This window comes from Schistocerca cancellata, chromosome 2 (assembly GCF_023864275.1).
Source record: "Schistocerca cancellata isolate TAMUIC-IGC-003103 chromosome 2, iqSchCanc2.1, whole genome shotgun sequence".
Lineage (NCBI taxonomy): Eukaryota > Metazoa > Arthropoda > Insecta > Orthoptera > Acrididae > Schistocerca > Schistocerca cancellata.
This window is the reverse complement of record NC_064627.1, coordinates 1,043,052,928-1,043,077,693: the sequence shown is the minus strand read 5'-3', so window position 1 is coordinate 1,043,077,693 and position 24,766 is coordinate 1,043,052,928. Positions and strand designations below refer to the sequence as shown.

The following is a 24,766-nucleotide window of genomic DNA, read 5'->3' as shown; positions in this document are numbered from 1 at the left end:
TCCCCACAATGTGATGCTAGGAATAAAACCGCTATTTCTCTCGTTAACATTGGAAATATGGGACCTCTTCCCATGTTGACAGTGGTCATCCAGAATAGTGCACAACCACTGAACACAGTGCAATGACCTTCATCAACAGTCCGTGTTTTGCTGTCATGGCACCACTCCAAGTCTGGCCGTTTGTCCTGTGGTGTTAACGTCCTACACATGCGATGCTAATTTCCTAGTCTGGCTGCTGCTGCTATGGTGCGTCAATAGACTTAATATTGTTGAGAGACCATCATTTGTTCTCAAATGAAAGGTGCGGACCTGAAGATAAGCTCGGTACACAATACAGCGATCCTCCCTCGGAGTGGTCAGACGTGGTTGACTAGAACCTAGATGATGATTATGCCTGTCATATTCCCATGTTGTTCACCATTGGCCAGCTGTCACATCCAAATGACCCAAAAATCTGGATATTAAATGATTTGACCAGGTGGCCAAATGGAGACTCACAATGACATTCCCTTCAAATTTTTGTAAAGTGCTGATGATGCTGTCTCAGACGAGTACGCCTTATCTCGTTGTCCTTCACAGTGCTCACACAACATCTGACACTGTTCACAACCTTTATGTACTCTCCCAGGCTTTACCAAGCCTGGGAGAGTACATAAAGGTTGTGAACAGTGTATGTATTCTGGTCGCCATTCTACCTGTCACAGACAATTGCAACGCTAATCATTTACAAACCCATTGATGGTGTGGACGTGTACGCAGCTACATTGACATCTAACCGCCAGCCGCTGTCTCAGCACCTTAGACCGAGAATGCTCCCACCCAGACTGTGTGCCACAGCACAGCGTCACTTTGCGACAGTCAGAGGTCGACAGCCAGCGACACCTGCAGGACATGGACATCGTGGGTGAACGCCCGGCTGTGCCTGCAGACGAGAGTTCATACCTGTAGCTGTTCAAGTTCGTTGGAACAGCAAAGAGTTTACACATGGACGCCGTATGTCTTGCTGCAGCTCCCTTATTCTACCAGTGGTCTCCTCAAGGCCTGAATGGGAGAGCCAAAAGCCATCCTCACAACTAGAAGAACGGCTCCCCACCCCTCCATGGCGATCATCGCACATGAGGCTACTGCAGTTCGGAGATGTAAAATACGTCTTAACATTGGATAGCATCCAAATCTCCTGCATCACAGAACGCACACAAACTGATATGAGGGCGTCGTCGCCAGTCACTGTTATGATTGTGACTTCAGCTACAATTCCGAGGAGCGGGTGTGTTCGCAACTAGGAGGGTTGAATGTTTTGCGCCATAGATGCCCTACATTCACTGAAGAGGATTTTCTTCGTCACGTAAAAGGAAACCCAATGATGAGTATGGTAATCGTTGTCTCCTGTAGAGCACACAGATCAGAACTCATTGCCTAACTGTGTACGTAACATGAAACGTGAGAGCTGAAAGTGATCGGAGTTTCAAACTTACTTTACTTCCAAACGGTACATTTCTGGACATGGGTTCCTCATGAAAACTTTATTTATGAATCCTGTAATACAAATTGTGAAATACCCTGCATAATTAACTGATGTCCTGTCCTGGGTGTAGTAGATCATTAGTTTTTCCGCACGTAGTAATCTATAGGGTGTTTCCGTAAGAGCGTGCAAAAATTTAACAGGACATAGAGGATGTTCCACTGAACAATTTGAGGTAGGGAACCTGGGGTCGGAGAAGCCAGCTTAAGGAGATAATAGTTTGTGCGAGTAGTCCGTATGTCGTGCTCCTCCCTCGTTTCTTCTCTACAATGAACCAGTCCTCAGCATTCACCGATCGAGAGAAATAAACACTTGTCGTGACGGATGATGCTTGTCAGGAAATCGTTCCCTGTACGGCCTGTCAGCAGCGAGAGCATTGCAACGTTCTGCGAAAATGTACCAGTGCTGCTCCATCGTATTGAACTGTACGTCTTTGGATAGTACTGACTAATGAATGACTCTGTCATTGGTTCATAGCAAGTTTTGTCATGACAATGTAAATACGATACAACAGACCCACCTTATGGACAAGTAAAGTAAATAAAACCTGCAACATGTCTTCCTAGTTATCAGGCACGTCCTCCTTGTTTCCTTGCAGAAAATAAAGAATGTAAACGGAAATTAACACAGTACGTGTAAACTTGTAGGCATGTTAGCTGTAAATAAGTTCGTAAGCAGTAATGCTAGACAAAGCGGTAGACCCCAGGATCCCTACCTCAAATTGTCCTGTTACATTTTTGTCCGCTCTTACGTAAACACCCTATATAAAGGTACTGTGGGTAATGACAACTACACAGTTAATACCAAGATTGGTCAGTGGTTTCGGTATTCCTGACGAATATCGGCTCCTCCACCTAAAAAAATTTAAGTAAATACAGTTTTGAAAAACAACAAGTAGAATGGTAGCATGTGATAAGAAATCAGCATAGCAGTGTTAATGAAGAGTAATGATTTAAGTAAACATAATTTGGCTAACAGCAGGTATGTGATCTAGACATTGAACTGATATGAAGGTTTCGGGTTTCCCACCGAAACGTTGTGCCATTTGGACGAACTGATTCAACTGAGAACTCTAAAACCTTATGTTAATCAGTATAATGGGAATGTTTCACAATAAATCAGCAAAGAAATCTGCAAATGCATAGTTTTTCTTAAGTTTAAATCTTTAATTGCTAGTAATATCAATGTGGACTGATTAAACTTAGTAAAATGCAGATCACTCCCAAAGTAATTGTTCCAGCGAAGAACCAAGCAAACTACGTCCATAATCGGAGAAGCCAGCTTAAGGAGATAATAGTACACGCTTTTTTTAGATACGGAATGTCTATGACACTGTGTTTAACATCTTTATAAATAGGCCGTATGGCGTATACCATTGGCATAAGATGAAATATTATCTTCCACTAAACGTGTTAACATAAACTGCTGACTGTAACCTGCACATGGCATGTGAGCGGAGTGTTTTACTATGATACGTGTTTTAACCTACTGATGCGCTACTGTTCCAATGACGCTAGCTGGAAGGTTTTACCCACATGTATGACGTCTGCACTCAAAATTAATAGGGTAAGTGGCGTGCTTCGTGAATAGCACACCCAACAGACTGGTAAGGGAATATCTTTCACCGCACAATTTTGATGGCCAAACCGTCAACAAATGTGCGTACTACATTGTTGCATATGACACAAACTGTGTTCCGTTTAATCTCTACTTTTGACTGCAACGTCTTCACTCCCCAGACGAACACACTTACTACAACCATATATCGTAGTGCACTGAATTCATAACAACATTGGTCTCGATTCCTCTTATTCTGATTGTCTCTGTTGCGGGAACCCAAGTAACTTGCAAGCATTAGAGATGAATTCAGTGGTCTACGTTGTAAGTATGTAGGTAGCGTGACAAGTTTCGGTCAGCTCAGCATGCACGGATAGCCGACGTAGTTAAGACGACCGCTCGTGATGAGCGGGAAATTCGGGTTCGAATCCCGGTCTGGCACAAATTTTCATGTGTCACCATTGAGTAGTAGGTCTACACCTAATACAGGCGATAGCAAGGAGTTCGCATTCAGCGAATTAAGTTTGTAATATTTCGTAGAGCTATGGACCGTCAGTAGGGTGTGTTCTTTCAGACAGGGATTTAAGTTTCGGTATTTTCTTATGTGCAAATGGTTCACACACCTGTTGCTCAGTCTGCCTGCTCAAAATTATGTATCTTGGTGTTAATTCCATATGCTAATGGACCATGATCGTGGCGTCTTGAATTAAAGTGTTGGCAAAATTCTCTGCGAGCAGCCTCCAAATTGTCATTGTTTTTGTAAAAAGCTTTGATGTCAAAAGAACGTCGCGCACTACTTCAAGTATCCATATTAACTAAATGGCAAGATGGTGTGAGCTTGTTTCTGTATGTTTCTCGTCGTTAGGAATGCCCACGGCTAGCAGCACAAATTGCAAACTTTTTTTCCGCGCTGTGGTCGTAGGGAAGCTGAACAGTGTAATGGGGAATTGCCAGGATCAAGGAAATGACACGGAAGGCCTAACATCATTTATCGTTTTGACAACATACATTTATTTTTCAAGATAACAACTGATCCCCTTTAAGAAAACAGGTGCGAAAATTCCCCCTTAATTTGCCAAGTTAAATATATATACTTGAAAAGCGCTGTAATTGGTGAATAACACAGTTACCCTTTTAATAGCCTTAAAGAAGATGCAAGAAGATAATACTTTAACAATGTTGGCGTTTAAAAATATGAATATAAAAAATTACATAAACCAGCAATCAATTAAAATTAAGCTCTAGTAAATTTCTGCAAGCGAGCTCAAAACCGTTACTTTAGGCAGACCCCAGAAAGATAAATATTATCTAGTTAACAAGACGTAACAGTTCACCTTTACGGTTTGCCCAAAAAGGATTAGACCATATAATTTAAAATAAAATTTAGATCAAGGTTACAATGTGTATGAAACAGAAAAATAACATTAAAGGGAAAATTCCTCGTGAGAAGCCCATTAATCAGATGAAAGCCTCTTGACTGACAGCAAAATTTCATTTACAGTGTAAGTCAGATAACATTAAGTACTCAAATTGAGCACAGTCAGCCAGGTCACAGACTACAAACAAATAGCAAACCTTGCTAGGAAATTCTCGAGAGCCGTCCACACGGCCGCTAGCAAGCCAGGCCAACGTGGCAAGAAGCCCCCAACACGGAACGCTCGCTTGCAACTTAGTTGGTGGTGTAATGAAACATGTAATAAATGCCTCACTGAATTACACTACAATTGAAAGTTATTGTTTAACCACGACTACCCCTATAGAACCTTTTCTGTAATGTCATATGCCTTAGGAAATAAGCTTCGCTAAAAATGTGAGGTGTAAAAGAGAACTACTCAAAGGGAGCTGTAAATTCTTCCAGGAATGAATATAAATAACAACTAGCTAAGATTTTACCATTAGCTGGAGGTCATAATACACAGCTTAAAGGGCTGGATAATACGAGGGTAATCGCAAAAGTAAGGTCTCCTATTTTTTTTTATAAGTACAGAACTCTGTGTGGCAGTTGGTCACACTGCTATGAAGAGTCCTTCCTCGCGCTGTGTGTAAACATGCGCACGCCGCGCAGTCTTGGCTTGGCGACCGTTGAGAATGGAGCTCCCGTTGGATGTTACCGCCAAGTGCGAATGGCGCGCAGTTATTCGGTTTTTGAACGCAAAAGGCACTGCGCCGATTGAAATCCAAAGCCAATTGACGGAAGAGTGTGGTGAGTCGTGCATGGATGTCAAAAATTTTCTTAAGTGGTGTAGAGAGTTTGCAGTCTGCCGGTAAAGTCATGACAGCCGGTTTTTTTGGGATTGGACAGGGGTGTTGTTGATCGACTTTATGCCCACTGTGACCACAATTAACGCTGACAGGTACTGTGAGACTCTGATAAAACTCAAACGGGCAATTCAGAACCGTAAAAGAGGAATGCTGAGCAAGGGCGTACACATTCTCCATGACAACGCTCGCCCACACATCGCTTGGCAAACCGTTGCTCTCCTGCAACAGTTCCAGTGGAACATAAATCACCCTCCCAGCCTATAGTCCTAACTTGGCGCCCAGTGACTATCACTTGTTCCCTAGGTTAAAAGAACATTCGGCCGGAAAGCGATTCAGCTCCAACGACGAGGTGAAAGAAGAGGTTCATAACTTTCTGAACAGCATGGCGGCGAGCTGGTATGACATGGGCATACAAAAACTGCCACAGAGTCTACAAAAATGCATCGACAGAAATGGTTCAAAATGTTCAAATGTATGTGGATTCCTGTGGGACCAAACTGCTGAGGTCATCGGTTCCTAGACTTACACACTACTTAAACTAACTTACGCTAAGGACAACACACACCCATGGCCGAGGGAGGACTCGAACCTCCGGCGGGAGAGGCCGCCCGATTCGTGACATGGCGTCTCTAACCGCGCAGCCACTCCGCGCGCCACAGAAATGGTTATTATGTCGAAAAATAGTTAAATGTTCAAGCTGTAAACTGATGTAAACCATTGTAGAACTAAACAGGTCTGTGTACTTACAAAGAAAATAGGAGACCTTACTTTTGGGATTACCCTCGTAATGATACCAGAAAGCACACCAGCTACTAAAACATAGTGAAAACAATTATTAAAATTTAGAAACAGTTTGTTCTCTCGCACAAACCAATTTGAAAACAAAGCAAATTTTAATAAAAAGGAACAAATAGTCCTAACAACGTTAAGCATGGCAAATTTTTAGAAGGAACCCTGGCCAACAGATTAACACAACTCACTTCAAAAAAACATATAGAGCACACGTGGCAATAAATTTGTCCTAGAATCATATAGTCAAAAAACAAAAATGTGGTTGACTACTCGATGAAATATAAACACCAACATCCACTCAAACAGCTTGCGAAGCGGCAAATCGGTGCGAAGAGCTGAGCAACCAGATATGCGCCGCGTAGGTGAACGAAACCTTTTGCCTCCTACCCAGTCCTGGCGAAGAAGGGTGACCGACGACCCGGAAAAAGACTTCGTGCCGATGGGCACCTCGTGTCCGTTGCTGCAAGCAGTGCGGCTGGCTCGAGCTCCACTCTGCACGAAGACTACACGTGAACTCCCTGCATTGTGGAGTTCGAAGGCGTCCCCGACGCCGCTGTAGTGTCCACTTTTGAAGCCTAGCCGAGGCAGCGATAACCGCACAAGGGAGTAATACGGGACACCTGGTGAGACGCCAGCTACAAGCTATTGATAGTGGGAAGGTGAAATGAACCGCCATGGCGCAGACAGGAGCAGTAATGATTAGCGAACAGTTTGCATAGTAAACAGAAGATTTACTCGTATTTTTCCGAACGTACGAAGACTTGTTACAAATAATGCGACAAGAAGTAGAGTCCAGCTCATACAATAGCAATTACTACAAAGCTCCCTGTCCTCAGCACGAACCCGAGGTCTACGAGAAAAACAGGCCGCGGCGCGTACATCACGAAGGTAGGGCTGCGCTCGCTCAAATCAGCAGACAAACTACGTTTCTACACCTGTTAACTCGTAACTAGGCGTGTCCGTACAAACGAAAATTGAATCTTACTGTTGTTTGTCCACCACTTCCAGCATGTAATGAGTACTGTGAAGCAGAACAGATTAAATGCTATAACCGGCCGGAGTGGCCGAGCGGTTGTAGGCGCTTCAGTCTGGAACCGCGCGGCCGCTACGGTCGCAGCTTCGAATCCTGCCTCGGGCATGGATGTGTGTGATGTCCTTAGGTTAGTTAGGTTTAAGTAGTTCTAAGTTCTAGGGGGCTGATGACCTCAGAAGTTAAGGCCCATAGAGTCATTTGAACCATTTTGAACTAAATGCTATAAGCAAGCCGTTATACCATTTACATCGAGTATTGATCTTAAATTAAATTTTGCAATTGAAAGGAAACAGCCCTCGGTCACTATTTTCAACGAATTAACCGGGTTTCAATACTGCTAGGAGTGTCTTCCTCAGAATTTAAATCAAAGAATGGTATATAACATGGTCACGGAAATATGACTAAAAACATATGATACAGAGTATAAGGATAGAATCATCGTGAAAGACTGGCAGTACTTATATGTCATTTATAAAATAATAAATATGCCAAAAGGGCATTAGTCACAAAGATATTTAAGATAAAAAACTGTGATGGCGAGCCACTAAGGGCCACGCGGTTACAGGTTGCAAACGGACTGAGGTGCCTGCGTTAGCAAATGCGGCCAGGTGAACATGGCACTGCAACGAGCGCGCCATCTAGTAGCCGTAGATACAATTAGGCTACTTCACGTTGAAATATAGGCAGAAATGATTATAAATGAACGGTATTTGGTACATAATGGAAAGCAATGTTTGTATGATAGTAGCATACAACATAACATTTTGCCTGCATCGAAGCTTATAACAGTAAGATAAAACATGGAAACATCATTATGAAAATGTAGATAGGACTCAGTGACAACTTGTAGAAAACAATGTTGACGTGAAATATAGCCAAGAAACATTTGATAATTAGAAACATAGGACTACCTTAGAACACAAGGATACCCGAAGTCAGATATCGAGTAATGGCTTAATACCGTTGAAAAAATTTTTCTTACGTAGCTGTAGCTATTCGTTAAGGATGAGGCTATCCTTTCGAGCAAGATGTTTGAAGATCTCTAGTTCTTCTAGAATATCTAGTTTATGCCCTTTCCTTTCGGTGTGCAAACTGTTGCTGTCGCAGATGGCTTTTGGTGAATGACCTGTAATTAGAAGATGGTCAGCAAAAGACGAATTTTGCTGTAGTACTGTTAATCAGTAAGACTTCATAATAGCAGATTCCAGTGGAAGATGCAATTCTCGTTAGTACGTACATGTCCAGGTGCGAGTTAACAGGTTTAGATACGCATTTTGTCTGCTGACCAGGGAACCTCCCCATCGCACCCCCCTCAGATTTAGTTATAAGTTGGCACAGTGAATAGGCCTTGAAAAACGGAACACAGATCAATCAAGAAAACAGGAAGAAGTTGTGTGGAACTATGAAAAAAATAAGCAAAATATACAAACTGAGTAGTGCATGCGCAAGATAGTCAACATCAAGGATAATGTGAGCTCAGGAGCGCCGTGGTCCCGTGGTTAGCGCGAGCAGCTGCCGAACTAGAGGTCCTTGGTTCAAGTCTTCCCTTACGTGAAAATTTTACTTTCTTTATTTTCGCAAAGTTATGATCTGTCCGTTCGTTCATTGACGTCTCTGTTCTCTGTAATACGTTTAGTGTCTGTGAAAGGACGTGCCTCTCCAATGGGAACCGAAAACATTTGATTGCAGGGTCATAGGTCAACCGATTCCTCCACAGGAAAACACGTCTGATATATTCTATACGACACTGGTCACGGCATGTGCGTCACATGACAGGAAGATGTTGTCGACCCACCTAACTTGTACACTTGGCGAATGTGTAAAAAGATTCTTCTACATTGCCCGATTTAGGTTTTCTTGTGAATGTGATAATCACTGCCAAAAAAAGTGATGAAAACATAACGGACGGACAGATAATAATTGTCTGAAAATAAAAAAATTAAACGTTTCACTCGAGGGTAGACTTGAACCAAGGACCTCTCGTTCCGCAGCTGCTCACGCTAACCACGGGACCACGGCGCTACTGAGCTCACATTATCCTTGATGTTGCCTATCTTGGGCATGGACTACTCAGTTTGTATATTTTGCTTATTTTTTTCATAGTTCCACACAACTTCTTCCTGTTTTCTCGATTGATCTGTGTTCAGTTTTTCAAGGCCTATCCACTGTGTCACCTTATAACTAAATCTGAGGGGGGGTGCGATGGTGAGGTTCCCTTGAGAGATGAGCGAGCGATCGCGTTCAGGACTACTTTCGTGACGTACGCGCCGTGGCCTGTCTTTCTCGTGGGCCTCGGCACGAACCGTGATGACGAACCAGAGTAGCAACACGTGGTGAAGTGGCTCTGAACAGCTGCCGCCGGGCCTCCTTAGGTATCGTGGCAGTGGAGTTGCTGGACGTGGGGCGCAGTAGGCGGATTCCATTGGATCCCGTACGACTGCTGTCGGCGTTCGACACAAACTTGCAATTCCGCTGCCAACTCAACACCTGAAGTGTGGTATCGATACGTGATACCACACCTGTTTCTCTGAATCATTATGTAGGTAAATAAACCAGAAATTGTGTAATATGTTTTTTTTGTACGTGTAGTTCCCCATCCGATGTAAGAGGTCAGTGGAAGTGCTACACAAGGGGGCCTCAGACCTAACACTTTGCGTGTGCGTTTGTAATGTTATTGCAGAAGCTGAGCCACGAGATCGCGTCTGCGGAGGCGCTGATGGCGCAGGCGCGCTCGCTGATGGCCAAGTTCTGCGGCGAGGACGGCGACGGCGGTGGCGATGCCGGCCCCTCGACCAGCTCCGGCTCCGGCCCTGAGCCGGGCTCCAGCACTGGTTCCAGCTCCAGCTCCAGCGCCGCCAGCGAGGAGGCGCGCCGCTTCGTGTACGCGCTGCTGCAGGCGCCCAGGGCCGACCTGCCCGGCGGGCCGCGCGGGCTGCTGGCGGCGCGCGTCCGGGCCTTCTTCGCAGAGGCGCACAAGGTGTGTGGCACCAGTCTAGTGCCGATCTGTTGTCTAAAGCCCCTCCCTCTCCTCTGCCGTACTCCAGTTTAACTCTTCCGTAACTGTATGCTATCAACTGGAACCCCACCCCACCAGATTAATAATCTATAGCAGCTCCTTCCTTCGGACGAAAAACCGTGCCTAGTAGTTCGATGAAAGTAAATGTTATATTCTTCTACAAGACGGTAGCGGAAGTAAACCACAAAACTACCATTACGGAATATGGGGAGTAGCTCACAATCGGTTCACCTCTTACTTTAGTGACAGGCAGCAATAGGTCATTATTCACAGGGATGATAATGGCTGTGATGTGGGATCTGAGTGGGGTACTGTCAAGTGGGGGATGCCCCAGGGATCAGTGTTGGGGCCACTCCTGTTCCTTATTTATATAAATGATATGCCCTCTAGTATTACGGGTAACTATAAAAATATTTCTGTTTGCTGATGACGCTAGCTTGGTAGTAAAGGATGTTGTGTGCAACATTGGCTCGGTTTCAGATAGTGCAGTACATGCCCTCAGTTCATGGCTTGTAGAAAATAAACTAAAATTAAATCACAGTGAGACTCAGTTTTTACAGTTTCTAACACACAATTCAACAAAAAAAAATGGTTCAAATAGCTCTGAGCACTATGGGACTCAACTGCTGTGGTCGTAAGTCCCCTAGAACTTAGAACTACTTAAACCTAACTAACCTAAGGACAGCACACAACACCCAGCCATCACGAGGCAGAGAAAATCCCTGACCACGCCGGGAATCGAACCCGGGAACCCGGGCGTGGGAAGCGAGAACGCTACCGCACGACCACGAGATGCGGGCAATTAAAAAAAACCTGACGTTTTAATTTCACAGAACAGTCATACGATTAGTGAAACTGAACAGTTTAAATTTCTAGATGGTCAGGTAGATAGTAAGCTGTAGTGGAAAGCCCACGTTCAGGATCTCGTTCAGAGACTTAATACTGTCATTTTTACTATTCGAACGGTATCAGAAGTGAGTGATACTTCGACACGAAAATTAGTCTATTTTGCTTATTTTCATTCGCTTATGTCATATGGTATTATATTTTGGGGTAACTCTTCGCATTCTACAAGGATATTTTTGGCTCATAAACGGGCCATTCGGGCAGTAAGTGGTGTGAGTTCACGAACCTCTTGTCGACCTCTGCTCACGAGTCTGGGTATTTTGACATTGGCCTCTCTATATGTATATTCCTTATTGTCGTTTCTTGTTACCAGTATTAGTTTATTCCTAAGAATAAGCAGCTTACACTCGGTTAATACTCGGCAGAAATCAAATCTGCATTTGGATCGGACTTCCTTAACTCTTGTGCAAAAAGGTGTGCAGTATACTGCTGCAACCAGTTTCAATAAGCTGCCACTCGAATTCAAAAATCTTAACAGAAATCCACGCGCTTTCAAATCGAAACTGAAGAGTTTCCTCATGGATCACTCCTCCTGTTCTGTCAAGGAGTTCCTTGAAAAATTAAGCTGATTCTCATTGTATTGTTGATTGCGTTTACTTAAACTTATGGACTGACTTTTTTCAGCTTCGTGAACATTTATTTTTATCTGTTGTTACTTTTATGTTGTAATTTCATGTACTGACACATTCCATTGCCTTGGAGATTTGCTCCTCAATTTAGTCCTACGGAACTTGACGTGTAAATAAATAAATAAATAAATTTTATATCGAATTTACGGCTGAGTGGGATCCTCTTTTAACTAAGAATATAATATATCGTAGCTCCTTCCTCCGGACGAAAAACGGTGCCTAGTAGCTCGATGAAAGTAAATGTTATATTCGTCTACAAGGTGGTAGCGGAAGTAATCCACAAAACTACCGACTGACGTCCATTTCTTATAGAATTTTAGAATTTATACTGAGCTCAAATGTAATGAAGTATCCCGATCAGAATGACCTCGTCCATGATAACTCTCGACCTTCCTTCCAAACACTGAGAGAAACCAAAGACCCTCGGACCGGTAAACAAAGTGCGCAGCTCGTCGGGCGCTAATTATCGACCTCGCAGCACACCTTAGCCTCCCCCCAGGGAGGCAGGTCAATAAGGGAAACAATAACATGTCCGATAGTATTAGCAGATTTAATCTGACTCACGTGTACCTTTTGCACATGGTCGGATGACTCATCCTTCATTCGCATCGTGAACAGTGGGGACCTCTGGGACGCACCACAGACACACAAAACGTGGCATAAGCTTACTCGATGCCTTGCCCACTTTGTCACGAGCTCCAAGGTTGTGAACGCAGACCACGTTCGCTACCTTCAAATTAGCAGGCCCTCGTCTATGGTTGTAGCACGCCGCTTCCATTTGATGAGACCTCATAATGTTCGCTCTCGCCCTACGCCAATTGTCCTAAGAAACTTGGGAGTCGCCTGATCAGGAATCAAGTCCGCTATTTCACCTCAAGTTGGACAGCGGCGAAAGTGCAGGATGGGCGTGCGTTGAGGACGTCGCCACTGCTTGATGAGCTTCGTGCCTCGCTACGTGAAAAGCAAAATTCAGCCGCGGTAGGGAGCTGTCCCACTTCGACAGCGCCTCTGAAAGGTAAGCGCAGCTTTCAAGTTCCTATCAACTTTCTCCGCGAAAGACGGTTGAGTGTAATAGGGGGTAGTATTTACGTGATGGGTCCCATTACAAAAACAAAACATAAGGAATCCCCGAGCCACGAAGGCTGCGCGTTATCGCTGAGGAGAGTGACACGAAGACCAAAGAGCGAGATAATTTTACTAAGATGTTTAGCAGTGGCCCCAAAGGTTACTCTCTCTCCTGCTCGACATCAACCATACAAGACGCGAGAAGGCGTCCACTGCAAAGAAAATACAACAGTAACCTTCCTGAGTCCGGGGAAGGGGGGCGACATAGTCAATGAAAATATGTTTCATAGGACGTTCGGCACAGGTGCAGTGCAGCAATCCGCTCTTTACCAACTTACAATTCTCGGCAATGCCCAGCCATCGACCATTATATCCTTATAGAGCGGGGGCCAAGTCATATGTTGCTTGATCTTGTGTCTGATTTTATAAATGCCTAAGAATACAGCTGACAGCGACTGATGGTAATGTTTAAAGAAAGCGGGAAAGAGATCGCGAGGCAAACAAATTTTCCACTGACCATCGCCCTTGGTTTGTAAACACAAAATTCCCTTTTTAAGCTGGTACCTGGACACCTCCTATCCAGATTGAAGATGCTGCTTAATATGAGAGGGGGCTGGGTCGGAATCTTGTTGCTGACGATGATCAAACAACTCGGCCACCTCAGCCGAGAGTGCACTAATGGTGGCTCCCTGGTCGGACAATCGCGGACATTTTCTCATCACCAGACTCGAAAATACGGCGTAGCGCATCAGCGACGACGTTTTCGCTGTACCTTAGATGCTTTACTGAAAACCTGAATTCAGAAATACGCTCCGACCACCTCACCATACGCCCTATCTTATGGGAACGCGCTAGAATCCGTGAGAGAGCCTAGGTGTCAGTTTCTAAACTAAACTGACAGTTTGTAATCTCACCCCTCCTCCGTGATTCCAGCTATTGTCCACAATAAGCAAAGTCTTTTATGAAAAATTAGAGAGGAGCGAAGACCACGATAAACTTTGTTTACTTAGCTTTTCGTGTAGAGCTAGCTCCAGTTCTTCTTGTTTACGGATCTGATTCTTGAAGCTGAAGTTCGCGTATTTTAGGTCCTCAGGGTTGATTTGATGTAAATAAATTTGAAGATAGTTGTTGCAGAATTTTTGTTGTTACGTTGTTAGGTGCTCCAATGTTCAGGAAAAGTCTCGCTATAAATGACGACGTCATAAGTCATCCAGCTGATTATAACTGATTTTGAACTTGACATCACGTAAAACAGAATCGAACAAACGGGAAAGGATTGCTGCTCTAGTGGACAACCCGAAAGGGACAAGGATAAATTTGTCTAGGTTCCAGTCTGTAACAAACGCCGTCACAGCTTTCGATTTCTCCTCTAGGGGAATCTGTTAATAGGCTTGGCTGAGGTCCAGGACGGTAAAACATCTTGCGCCGGCAAAGCATGTGAAACAGTGGTGCAGATCGGGCAAGGGGAGCGATTCAAGTACCATCTTGTTATTCAAAACACGATAATCAACAAGAAGTCCAAACCCATCTCCATTGGGCTTTTTCACAAGAAAAACGGGGGAAGCACAAGGTGAAATGGGTGGTCGGATGACAGTCGACCAACATTTTGCATATTTCCTGGGGCAACGCCTTTATTTTCGGAGGTGCCAGGCGATAGGGAGATTGCCAAATGCGAACGTGATCTGTCAGATGGATCCGATATTCGATCTTATTCGTCATACCTAATTCATCAGTAAGTACATGAGGAAACTGCCCCATTACCGCCCACACTTGCTGTGTCTCCTCAACCAAGGAGTGTTGCAAATCGAACTTCCCATACTCGGCCACCACCGAATGGGCGTGCCGGCAAAACGTAAGTTTTATGCAGGGCACAAACTTATAATGGATATGCCCTTGGCCATAATCCAAGACAAGGCCAACCTTACTAATAAAATCACAGCCCAGCATCGACACGCAGACCTTTGACGACTGTGATATGAAGAGGCCAGGAAACATCGCCTATGGCACAATAAACGCGCAATGAACCAAGGCAGTCGCTGTGCTGCCCGAAAACCGTGTGACAACCGGTAACCACGGGTTGTAAATGCCGTAAATTAGAAATAGCATGATGACTGAGATAACATTCGTAGCTCAGTAAGGACACGGAACTACCAGAATAAAGTTCTACGGTAAACGCCCGCCCTCGAGGCTCGCACCAGAAAATCTATGCTTCAGAGATACTGGTCAATTGCACCCCAAGAAGCGCGTACGCTCCGACGGACTCCATTTCTCACTTCCGCCAGGTTCTACCACCTCATTCCTTCCTACCACAGAGAGAGACACCAAAGAGTCTTGAACCGACAAAGAAAGTGCTGAACTCGCCGGGCGCGAGCTGTCGACCACGCAGCTCGGCTCAGAATGTATCACAAATCCCGCTCTCATGGGGACCGCAGGACAAGATCGGACTGGTCACAGCGCTTACAGAGGCGTCTATGCAGCCATCCTTCCCGTGCTCCCTACACGAATGGAACGGGAAAACGCCCGAATAACTGGCACTGTCGGACATACCATCTGCAGTGTACGTAACAGTGTTTGGGAGAGATTGCATATAGATGTAAAACTAGATTTTTATTTTCACACGAACAGAAATCGCACAACACGAAAAGATTTTACTTGTCGGACAAACCAGTATACCTCCTTTCTGTAGTTGCGACAACAGTAAGACTTCTTAATTCATTTCTTTCGTTACACTGTACAAAACAACTCGTGACAGTTCCCTACCTCAGTGGAATAGTTATAGCCTTCATCCCAAGTGTTGATGTTTTCAATGAAGTTTAATTTTGTCTCTATCATTCAACTTTTGTAAACCACTACTTTCAAGCAAAAAATCCCCTCTAAAAATTATTTTAACGCCAAACCATTTTACCATAGATGTTCATCTGACCACCATATTGAGAATATTCCGTCACTGGGCGGACTCCTTAGAAGCTACTGAACTCAAAGATAAAATTACAAAGAACGATTGCCCCAGATTGGAAACGTAAATTGTGATTTTTTTCACTTTAAAATTCTACCACTAACAAAAGACTCAAATGTTACAAACGCCAATTTCCCATTGTTTCACATTAGTTGATAGATAAAGGAGGTACGAAGCTAAACATCTGATAAATTTCCCTTTTTAAAAATACTACCACTCATTGTGTTACCTGAACTGCAGCAAGTGAAGAAATAAATCAAATATTGGGTGAGTCTGGCGCCATCCAAAACCATCAGCCTAATTTGTATCTAAAGCAGTGTGTGATTCATTTACAATGATACGTTAATTGAGTCTTCTCAAAAAAAAAAAAAAAAGTATGCTGGTTGTAGAGGATGCCCAGTCGTATTGTGTGACCATTTTTCGCGACTTCCGTCGCACCTACATCAATTTACTCGGGATACTCAGTTTTCTATTATGTGACGCCGGACAACGGTTCAGAGGGCGTTTCCCAGCCAGCAACGTGTGAAACATTTTTAAATACACTGATTAATAAAAGTTATAAAAGAAATTTCCCTACTTGTTCCCGTTTTCCGAGCTCTCAACGAAGAACTCACTTTTCATACAGCCTCTTTCAATTTAATTTCATGCGTCAGACGAAATTTAAAAGCGGACATAAGTGGACTGTTACGAACGGTAGAAACCATTCTTTAGTATGCTGCCGCTTTTCTCGTGGTACTGTCATTGTCAAAATCTACAGTCCATTTGAAATTAGTGAGTAGGGTATCGATATTAGTAACTTTTGTGCCAAAATATTTTCGTGTTCTCTTGAAGATGACAAACATAGTTCGAAAACAGAAATGTGTAAGCAGGTCATTATTAACGCCTCTGTGTGCGGTAATTAAAAAAGAAACTAAACTACAAAAATATATGAGCGCAGTACGCTCGAGCCAGAGCAAACGGCTAAACATGAAGATGTAGAGACTACGTTACTTATTTGGTTCAAACGAGCTCTGTCTCACAATGTCACCATATCTAGGTCTTTATTGATGGAAAGAGCTGATGAACTCGCAAAAGAAATGGATATTAATCTTTTGGGGATGTCCAGGCTGGTTGGAAAGTTCCAAAAAACGGAAATGCATAGTGTTAAAAAACGTTTGCGGCGATGCTGAGCAAGTTTTACCGACTATGCTTACAGATTGGTTACAGTCTAATTGTCTTCAACAGCTGAAGAAAATTATGTGAAATACAGGGTGTCCATAAAGGTATACCCTGATGAGAGAACAATGTAACTCTTTATTGGATACAGTAAATAAAACATGCATTATACCACATATGCCTCTACTCATTAAGTTTTGAACGTTCCATAAGCATTCTCCTGGAAACATGCAAAATATATCAACCCGGTATTCAATCTCTTGCCACACATTCTGTAGCATGTCTGGTATGACTGTGCCAGTGGCATCTCTGATGCGTTGCTGCAGTGTCACAAAGTCAGGAACTGTTTGTTTTGTACACATAGCCCCAAAGAAAGATATCTAAGGTGGCAACGCCAGGTGATCTCGGTGGCCATGGAATTGGTCTGTCTTTGCCAGTCCATTTGTTGGGGAAGCTTTCATTAAGAAAATCGCGGGCTTCTGGAGTCCAATGAAGGTGAGCGCCATCTTGCTGAAAGATGGATAGTTTGTTGCATATCCCGCAGCCGGGGAACGGCATAATTCACCAACATATCTAGGTGAAGATATCCATTTACATTGCTTTCAAGGAAGAAAAGTGGGCCAATCATTAGCGGTCCCGAATGATTTCTGGTACGAGATGAGGATTTTCCGATCAGATCCGGACATCATGGCGGTCAACTGAGCCAAAAACATGAAATATGAAATGTAGCCTCATCGGAAAACACACACACACACACACACACACACACACACACACACACACACACACACAGACACTCACTCACTCACTTCAAGAAATCATTGTCATCATCCAAAAGGTGAACTTGTTCATTGCAAATTGTTCACGTTTTGGGCGATCATCTGATTGTAGTGCCTGAACAATTTGAGTCATCTATGCCTACAGTTTAAAACGTTTCGAACCATTTTATGCACTGTATTCTGTGACACTTGAAGCTCCCGCGAACCTCGTCTAATTGACTTCTGTCGCGGCCTCGTGAATGCTATTTGAACTGGCTGGACAGTATCCTCGAGAGAGATGGTCTGCCCCTGCTTGTCCGTTTCTGAACCAATTCCGTCGCTAAAAAGGTTTCCGTGCTTTTTTTTCATAATGAGACACAAACTTTCACTGCACAGTAGCCTGTGATTTGGTTGTTGCTGGCCACACAAGGCACTGAGCTTTCTGCTGTGGGGAAGTCATTTTTACGATACGGCTCACACAGGGGCCCCATTATGTTGAAACTGTTGAATGAAACACAGCTGTACAGAAAATTTAGGGTTCCCTAGTAGATCTGTAGCAAAAAACCGTTACCATCATAAATATAATTAATATTTAATCCTGAGATCAGGGTAAACATTTATGGACAGCCTGTAGGTGTTGAACGCCGAATGTACTGGCATATTTTATCGCTGCTTACCCAATAAAACATCGTTTAAGGGACAGTCCTGATCAGGGAAGAAAAATCTGTTAGGAAAGAGTTGTGGTAATGGTAGTATGCAGTTCGGATTGATACACTTTTCCGACGTCTTAAAATCTCTCCAAGCTAGTTGCAATACTCAAAGTGTTGTCCGCCCCTAGTAGCTGAGTGGTCAGCGCGACAGAATGTCATACCTAACGGCCCGGGTTCGATTCCTGGCGGGGCCGGAGATTTTCTCCGCTCAGGGACTGGGTGTTGTGTTGTCCTTATCATCGTTTTTTCATCCCCAATCTTATGGGACTTAACTGCTAAGGTCATCAGTCCCTAAGCTTACACATTACTTGACCTAAATTATCCTAAGGACAAAGACACACACACACACACACACACACACACACACCCATGCCCGAGGGAGGACTCGAACCTCCGCCGGTACCAGCCGCGACACGCCAGTCGCCGAAGACTTGCACCAGGCGAACGGTCTACCCGACGGGAGGCCCTAGCCACACTTCATTTCCATTTCCATCAAAGTGTTAGGTAAGAATTGTATCTGGATTTGTGTACACCGGCCGTAACCTACTCAGGAAATAAAAATTAATGCACTCTACAGCACTACTGTATTATAAAGAGTGGAGCCGGCGAGCACAGGGCGTCAGGTTTGAGGCTCTGCTGTGTCCACCGGCGTCAACGTGTCAGTCCAAAGCCTTCTAGACACAAGGCCTATGCACAGCGGCCATATTGGCACGTGACGTCACAGACTGTTGGCCATCTTATCTGTAGTCGGCAGTCTTGTTGGCGTGTATGTTGTGTTGAAAGTGTATGCCACGTGAAAGTGATATATATTTCATAAAGTATTCGCCTACAGTTCTTCCAAGTTAGGGATACAAGTGTTGCGTTCCCTTTTGCCAGGGAAATTATAAATCTCAAAAAGACATGAAAGTGCACATGTTTCGAATTCCGAAATGTGTGAAGTTGAGAAATCGGTGGATTGCAGCTATTCCCAGACAGAAATTTGTGTCTACGCATCATTCAAGGGTAAGTAAGTGACAAAAAATTTATAGCGTGTTATTTGTTTCCATTGCACCACATTTGCCAATTATTTTGAAAGCTGTTATGTACCATGTACCAGTATAATTTGTTTCTTAATTCTGGGCCATTGCTGCGAGGTTAATACGAAGCAACTATTGTCACACAGAATAGTTACATTAATTAGTGTGGCTCGAAAATGTTAGTATTCCTTATCATTCCTACCAGATTATTGAGTTTCCAGTAGTTTTATTTGGAAGACCTACAGAATTATTTTGTTCAGTTTTATATATACAGCTATTCGGAAATAATTTCAATTTGAGTAAACTACTTTAGAAAATTGCTTTAATGAATTCAGTGTTTTCGACAGATTAAGCAGTGTAGAAAGCAGAATTTCGATGTAAGTGCATTGTGCTTAAATTAACAGCACTCTGTGACACGAATTTCAGTCAAAGATTAAGGTTCTAAAGTTCTGGAGAAACAGGGAAATAAAATATTTTTTCGGGTTTTTTGATTTATTAAACATTACGTCAGGATGCGCTCCATTTCGTCGAATGATTTGAGTTTCGTGTGAGGTCAGCAAATTTTGAAGTGGAGAGGAAAATTTACGAAAATAATCAGGGAAACAAATTCTTAAATTCTGTAGGAGCTCCAGCTGCTTTATTTCAAACCGAAAACGTCTGCTTGTTATTGCATATTGCCGATTTTTTACTGCAAGAACACATAGCTCCCGAGGTAAAAGACAAAATTTAAAATTACAGTTTGTATTCGAGCCTAGAAACGCGTATTTGAGGCAAATCGTCAAAATAATTTTACATCTTGAAATATCATACGGCAGTTTTGTTCAGTTACTTTACGCAATGATGTAAATTTCCATTGTAGAAGAGGAAAGCACGAGAATCCCTATGCGGTCTCAGCTCTAAAACTCGTCAAGTTCGTATAGCTGCAGAATGCCTAACGGGAGCGTTCCGATACAGACCCAGCCATCAGTACGTGACGTCACAAGTGTGCGCGCAGGCCTGTAGTCTAGGTAGTGTTGGTCAGTCACTGTTAAGACAGCTGCGACCGCCGATTTGCGCCTGTGCGTTAGGCAGCCAATCGTTTGCTGACGCAGCGCGGGGTTGCCGTATGTGCAGGCGTCACATATGCTGGCGGACCCGGAGGTGCTGGACGAGGGGGACGAGCCGTGGTCGGGCAGCGGCGGGCCCTCCGCCTTCCCGCAGCCCGCGCGACGCGAGTTCATCCTGCGCGCCGTGGCGCCCAGGCCGTCGCCGTGCTCGCAGCCGGCGCCGCACAAGATGTGCGCCGTGCTGCAGCGACACGACTTCCGCATCGCCGCCTGCTTCACGCTCGACACGACCTTCCACTAGCCGCGGGCCGGCTGCCGACCTGCCGAAACTGGATGCTGTTCACTCTATTCGCATATTTTATCGCTGTTATTTTACTAGCAAAGAGACAAATAAATAAATGCTTATCGCCTGTTGCCACTGCATGTATCCGAGTTCTTGCTTTCAACTCCCTCTCCCAATGTTTTCCGAAAAATAAAGTAAAATATCCTCGTAAAATGTTTAACAAAACTGGTAAAATTAATCAATAGCTGCTCAACATTTTAAAGACACTTGAGTAAACAATTAAAAAAAAACAGAAGAACAAATCGTTCAAGTCAAGAGCTGCTTCAAATTGCTGTAAGCACTATGGGACTTAACATCGGAAGTTATCAGTCCCCTTGACTTAGAACTACTTAAACCTAAGGAGATCACACACATCCATGCCCGAGGCAGGATTCGAACCTGCGACCGTAGCAGCAGCGCGGTTCCGGACTGAAGCGCCTAGAACCGCTCGGTCACATCTGCCGGCTCCTGGACCACAACCTAGAGGCCAAAAGTTTAACGAATTTCACTCTTTATTACAAAGTTATAGTAAAATTAACAGCCAGTCCACATTTACATGCATGTAAGAATTAAATTTCAAATTCATGTACTTCTTGTGTTACAAACGGGTGCAACATGCCCCAGTGTCCAGATGACTCCAGCAGTGGCCGCCTTTAGACAAGTAATATTGAAAAATGGTTCAAATGGTTCTGAGCACTATGGGACTTAACTTCTGAGGTCATCAGTCCCCTAGAACTTAGAATTACTTAAACCTAACTAACCTAAGGACATCACACACATCCATGCCCGAGGCAGGATACGAACTTGCGACCGTAGCGGTCGCGCGGTTCCAGACTGTAGCGCCTAGAACCGCTTGGCCACTCTGGCTGGCAATAACAGTGAAGAACACTAACCAGTTGGCTATGTAAAACAGAACAAACAGTACTTTAACACCCAAAAAATTATAAAACTATTACACTGAACCTACGCCATGCACGAGGTAACGTTAAAACATTTTTTTTAAACGAAAGAAACTTCAAAACCTTAAACCTTTAAATAACAGCAACAAGACAGCTGGAACATCAATCAAATCAATGAATGTTTCATGTGTATGACTGTGAAACAGAAATCAAATTTACGCAGTACAACTGCAGATTAGATGTAGGTAATAGTAATTCACTTGAGAACTGCAAAGGACTATCATGCTTACAAAGCTCAGTTTAAACAATTCATGTTTCATATTTGTAATCGTACAACAGAAAACAAATTTACGCAGTAGCGCAACGTGGTGCTCAGGTTTAGATAGCAGGTATTCACTTAAAAACTGCAATGGCCCACCAAGTTTAAACACTCTGAGCTTAAAATTTAAAAACACTCAAAGCCTTGAAACATCAAAATTAACACCATTAACGACCACTTAATATGAGCACTCAAACAGGAACTACCAAAACATTACCGGCGCCAACAAGCGTGACATTTTCATTCTATCAGAATGTAAAGACAAGTGCTCACAATGATCGATCGTGCTGTGAAGTGCAACTCAAATGATTCCACTAATCTCGCTCTCCATCCATCCCGAAACCAAGGTGAAATGGATACAGCGCCGTAATCTCCGCAGAATAGCACTTTTTCTGCAGCACGGCGGTAAGACCGTCCTAGTTAAGCAGAATGCGATGTCTACTTCCGTACAAATGCACGGACTCCAGACAGGACCGAACCAGCAGTCGAGGTCGCTTGTCGTTACAAAAGATACACTGTAACACGTTCACGTAATTTCACTAGCACTGCTAACGTCGTATCATGTTCCACATAGCATAGTCCACAGCATGTATCGCCATGCATCAGTACTACACCAGAAAAATCACCTTCAGCCTCGTTTGACGGTCCAGGCACAAACTGCATCAGGACGGTCTCTGAGCGATCTTCAAACCTCTACGGCCTCACCCCGTCCCCTATCGGCAACCCTCGCGTGTAAGGGAACTATCGCTGCCATCGACCACAGCCCTCCTCAGTAGCGACATGCAGTAGTATCGCGTACACAGGGTATAAAAGGGCAGGCCTTTGGCGGAGATGTCATTTGTACTCAGGTGATTCAGGTGAAAAGGTTTTCGACATGGTTGTAGCTGCACGACGGGAGTCAACGTAGTTGGAGCAAGACGCATGGGACATTCCATTTCGTAAATCGTTAAGGAATTCAGTATTCCGAGATACACGTTGTCAAGAGCGTGCCGAGTGAACCACATTTCAGGCATTACCTCTCACCACGGACAACGCTGTGGCCAACGGCCTCCACCGAGAGCGGTTCAAATGGTTCAAATGGCTCTGAGCACTATGGGACTTAACATCTGAGGTCATCAGTCCCCTAGAACTTAGAACTACTTAAAGCTAACTAACCTAAGGACATCACACACAACCATGCCCGAGGCAGGATTCGAACCTGCGACCGTAGCGGTCGCGTGGTTCCATTCCGTAGCGCCTAGAATCGCTCGGCCACAAAGCTGGCACCGAGAGCGGCGACGCTTGCGTAGAGGAGGAGGAGGAGGAGGAGGAGGAGGAAATTGGTGTTTAACGTCCCATCGACTACGAGCTCTTTAGAGACGGAGCACAATCTCAGATTTGGGTAGTATGGAGAAGAAAGGCGGACTTTCAAAGGAACCATTCCGGCATTTGCCGTAAGTGATCTAGGGAAATCAAGGAAAAACAAAATCTGAATGGCCAAACGCGGGTTTGAGACGTCGTCCACCCGAATGCCAGTCCAATGAGCTAACCACTGCGCTACGCGCTCGGTGTTTGCGTAGAACTGTCAGTGCTGACAGACAAGCAACACTGCTTGAAATAACCGTAGTAATCAACGTGGGACGTACGACGAACGTATCCGTTAGGACAGTGAGGTGAAATTCGGCGCTAATGGGCTTTGGCAACAGACGACTGATGCGGCTGCCTTTTCTAATACTACGATATAGCCTGCAGCGCCTCTTCTGGGTTCGTGACCTTATCGATTGGCCCCTAGGCGAGTGGAAAACCGTGGTCTAGTCAGATGAATCCCAATTTCAGTTGGAAAGAGCTGATGGTAGGGTTAGAGTGTGGCGCATATCCCACGAGGCCATGGTCCTAAGTTGTCAACAAGCCACTGTGCGTGCTTGTTATGACTCCATAATGGTATGGGCTGCTTCTACATAGAATGGACTGGGTCCTTGGTGCAACAGAACTGATCATTGACTGGAAATTGTTTATGTTCGGCTATTTGGAGACCATTTGCACCCATTAATGGTCTTCATGTTATGGATGACAATGCGCCATGTTATCGGTCCACTATTGTTCACGATTTGTTTGAGGAACATTGTGCACAATACAAGCGAATGATTTGGCCACCCAGATCGCCCGACATGAATCGAATCGAACATTTATGGGACATAATCGAGAGGTCAGTTCGTGCACAAAATCCTGCACCAGCAACACTTTCGCTGTTATGGATGACTGTAGAGGCAGTATGGTTCAGTATTTATGGAGGGGACTTTCAACGGCTTGTTGTGTGCATGCAACGTTGATCTACTGCACTACGCCGGACAAAAGGAGATCCGACACGATATTTGGAGGTGTCACATGACTTGCAACATCACTTCATGAATAAAAGAAAAACTCCTAATTCCACTTCACACAGAAACCACCGGCAGTACTCAACAAGCGAAAATTCGTCTCTCCACTTGATCTCATGCACAGCAGTAAACTTTTAAGGATACAGATCCAGATCCTATTTGATAATGTTTCGACACGACGAACTCTTCATTCTCAAGTGCACAGAGAAACGGTGTCGAGGTTTCGTCGAATTTTCCTTGACACTGTGAACTTCCTTCACTTGAACCATGTTTCCTGCTGTTCGAACTCTTTTCGGATAGTTACGGTTTCTGTTCGTTGCAGCTCTCGTTTCTTGTTACACTCCTGGAAATGGAAAAAAGAACACATTGACACCGGTGTGTCAGACCCACCATACTTGCTCCGGACACTGCGAGAGGGCTGTACAAGCAATGATCACACGCACGGC

General features: G+C 44.3%; 1 protein-coding gene across 1 annotated transcript in view; it reads left to right on the top strand.

The window, feature by feature from the left end:
- LOC126163022 (rab3 GTPase-activating protein catalytic subunit) overlaps positions 1-20,846 on the top strand; it is a 477,254-nt gene extending 456,408 nt beyond the window's left edge. The window contains exons 13-14 of the mRNA XM_049919892.1: positions 9,847-10,143; positions 20,491-20,846. Coding sequence (XP_049775849.1) covers positions 9,847-10,143; positions 20,491-20,724 — 531 coding nt within the window. The 3' untranslated portion in view covers positions 20,725-20,846. The remainder of the gene's footprint in view (positions 1-9,846; positions 10,144-20,490) is intronic.
- The last annotated feature ends 3,920 nt before the right edge of the window (positions 20,847-24,766 follow it).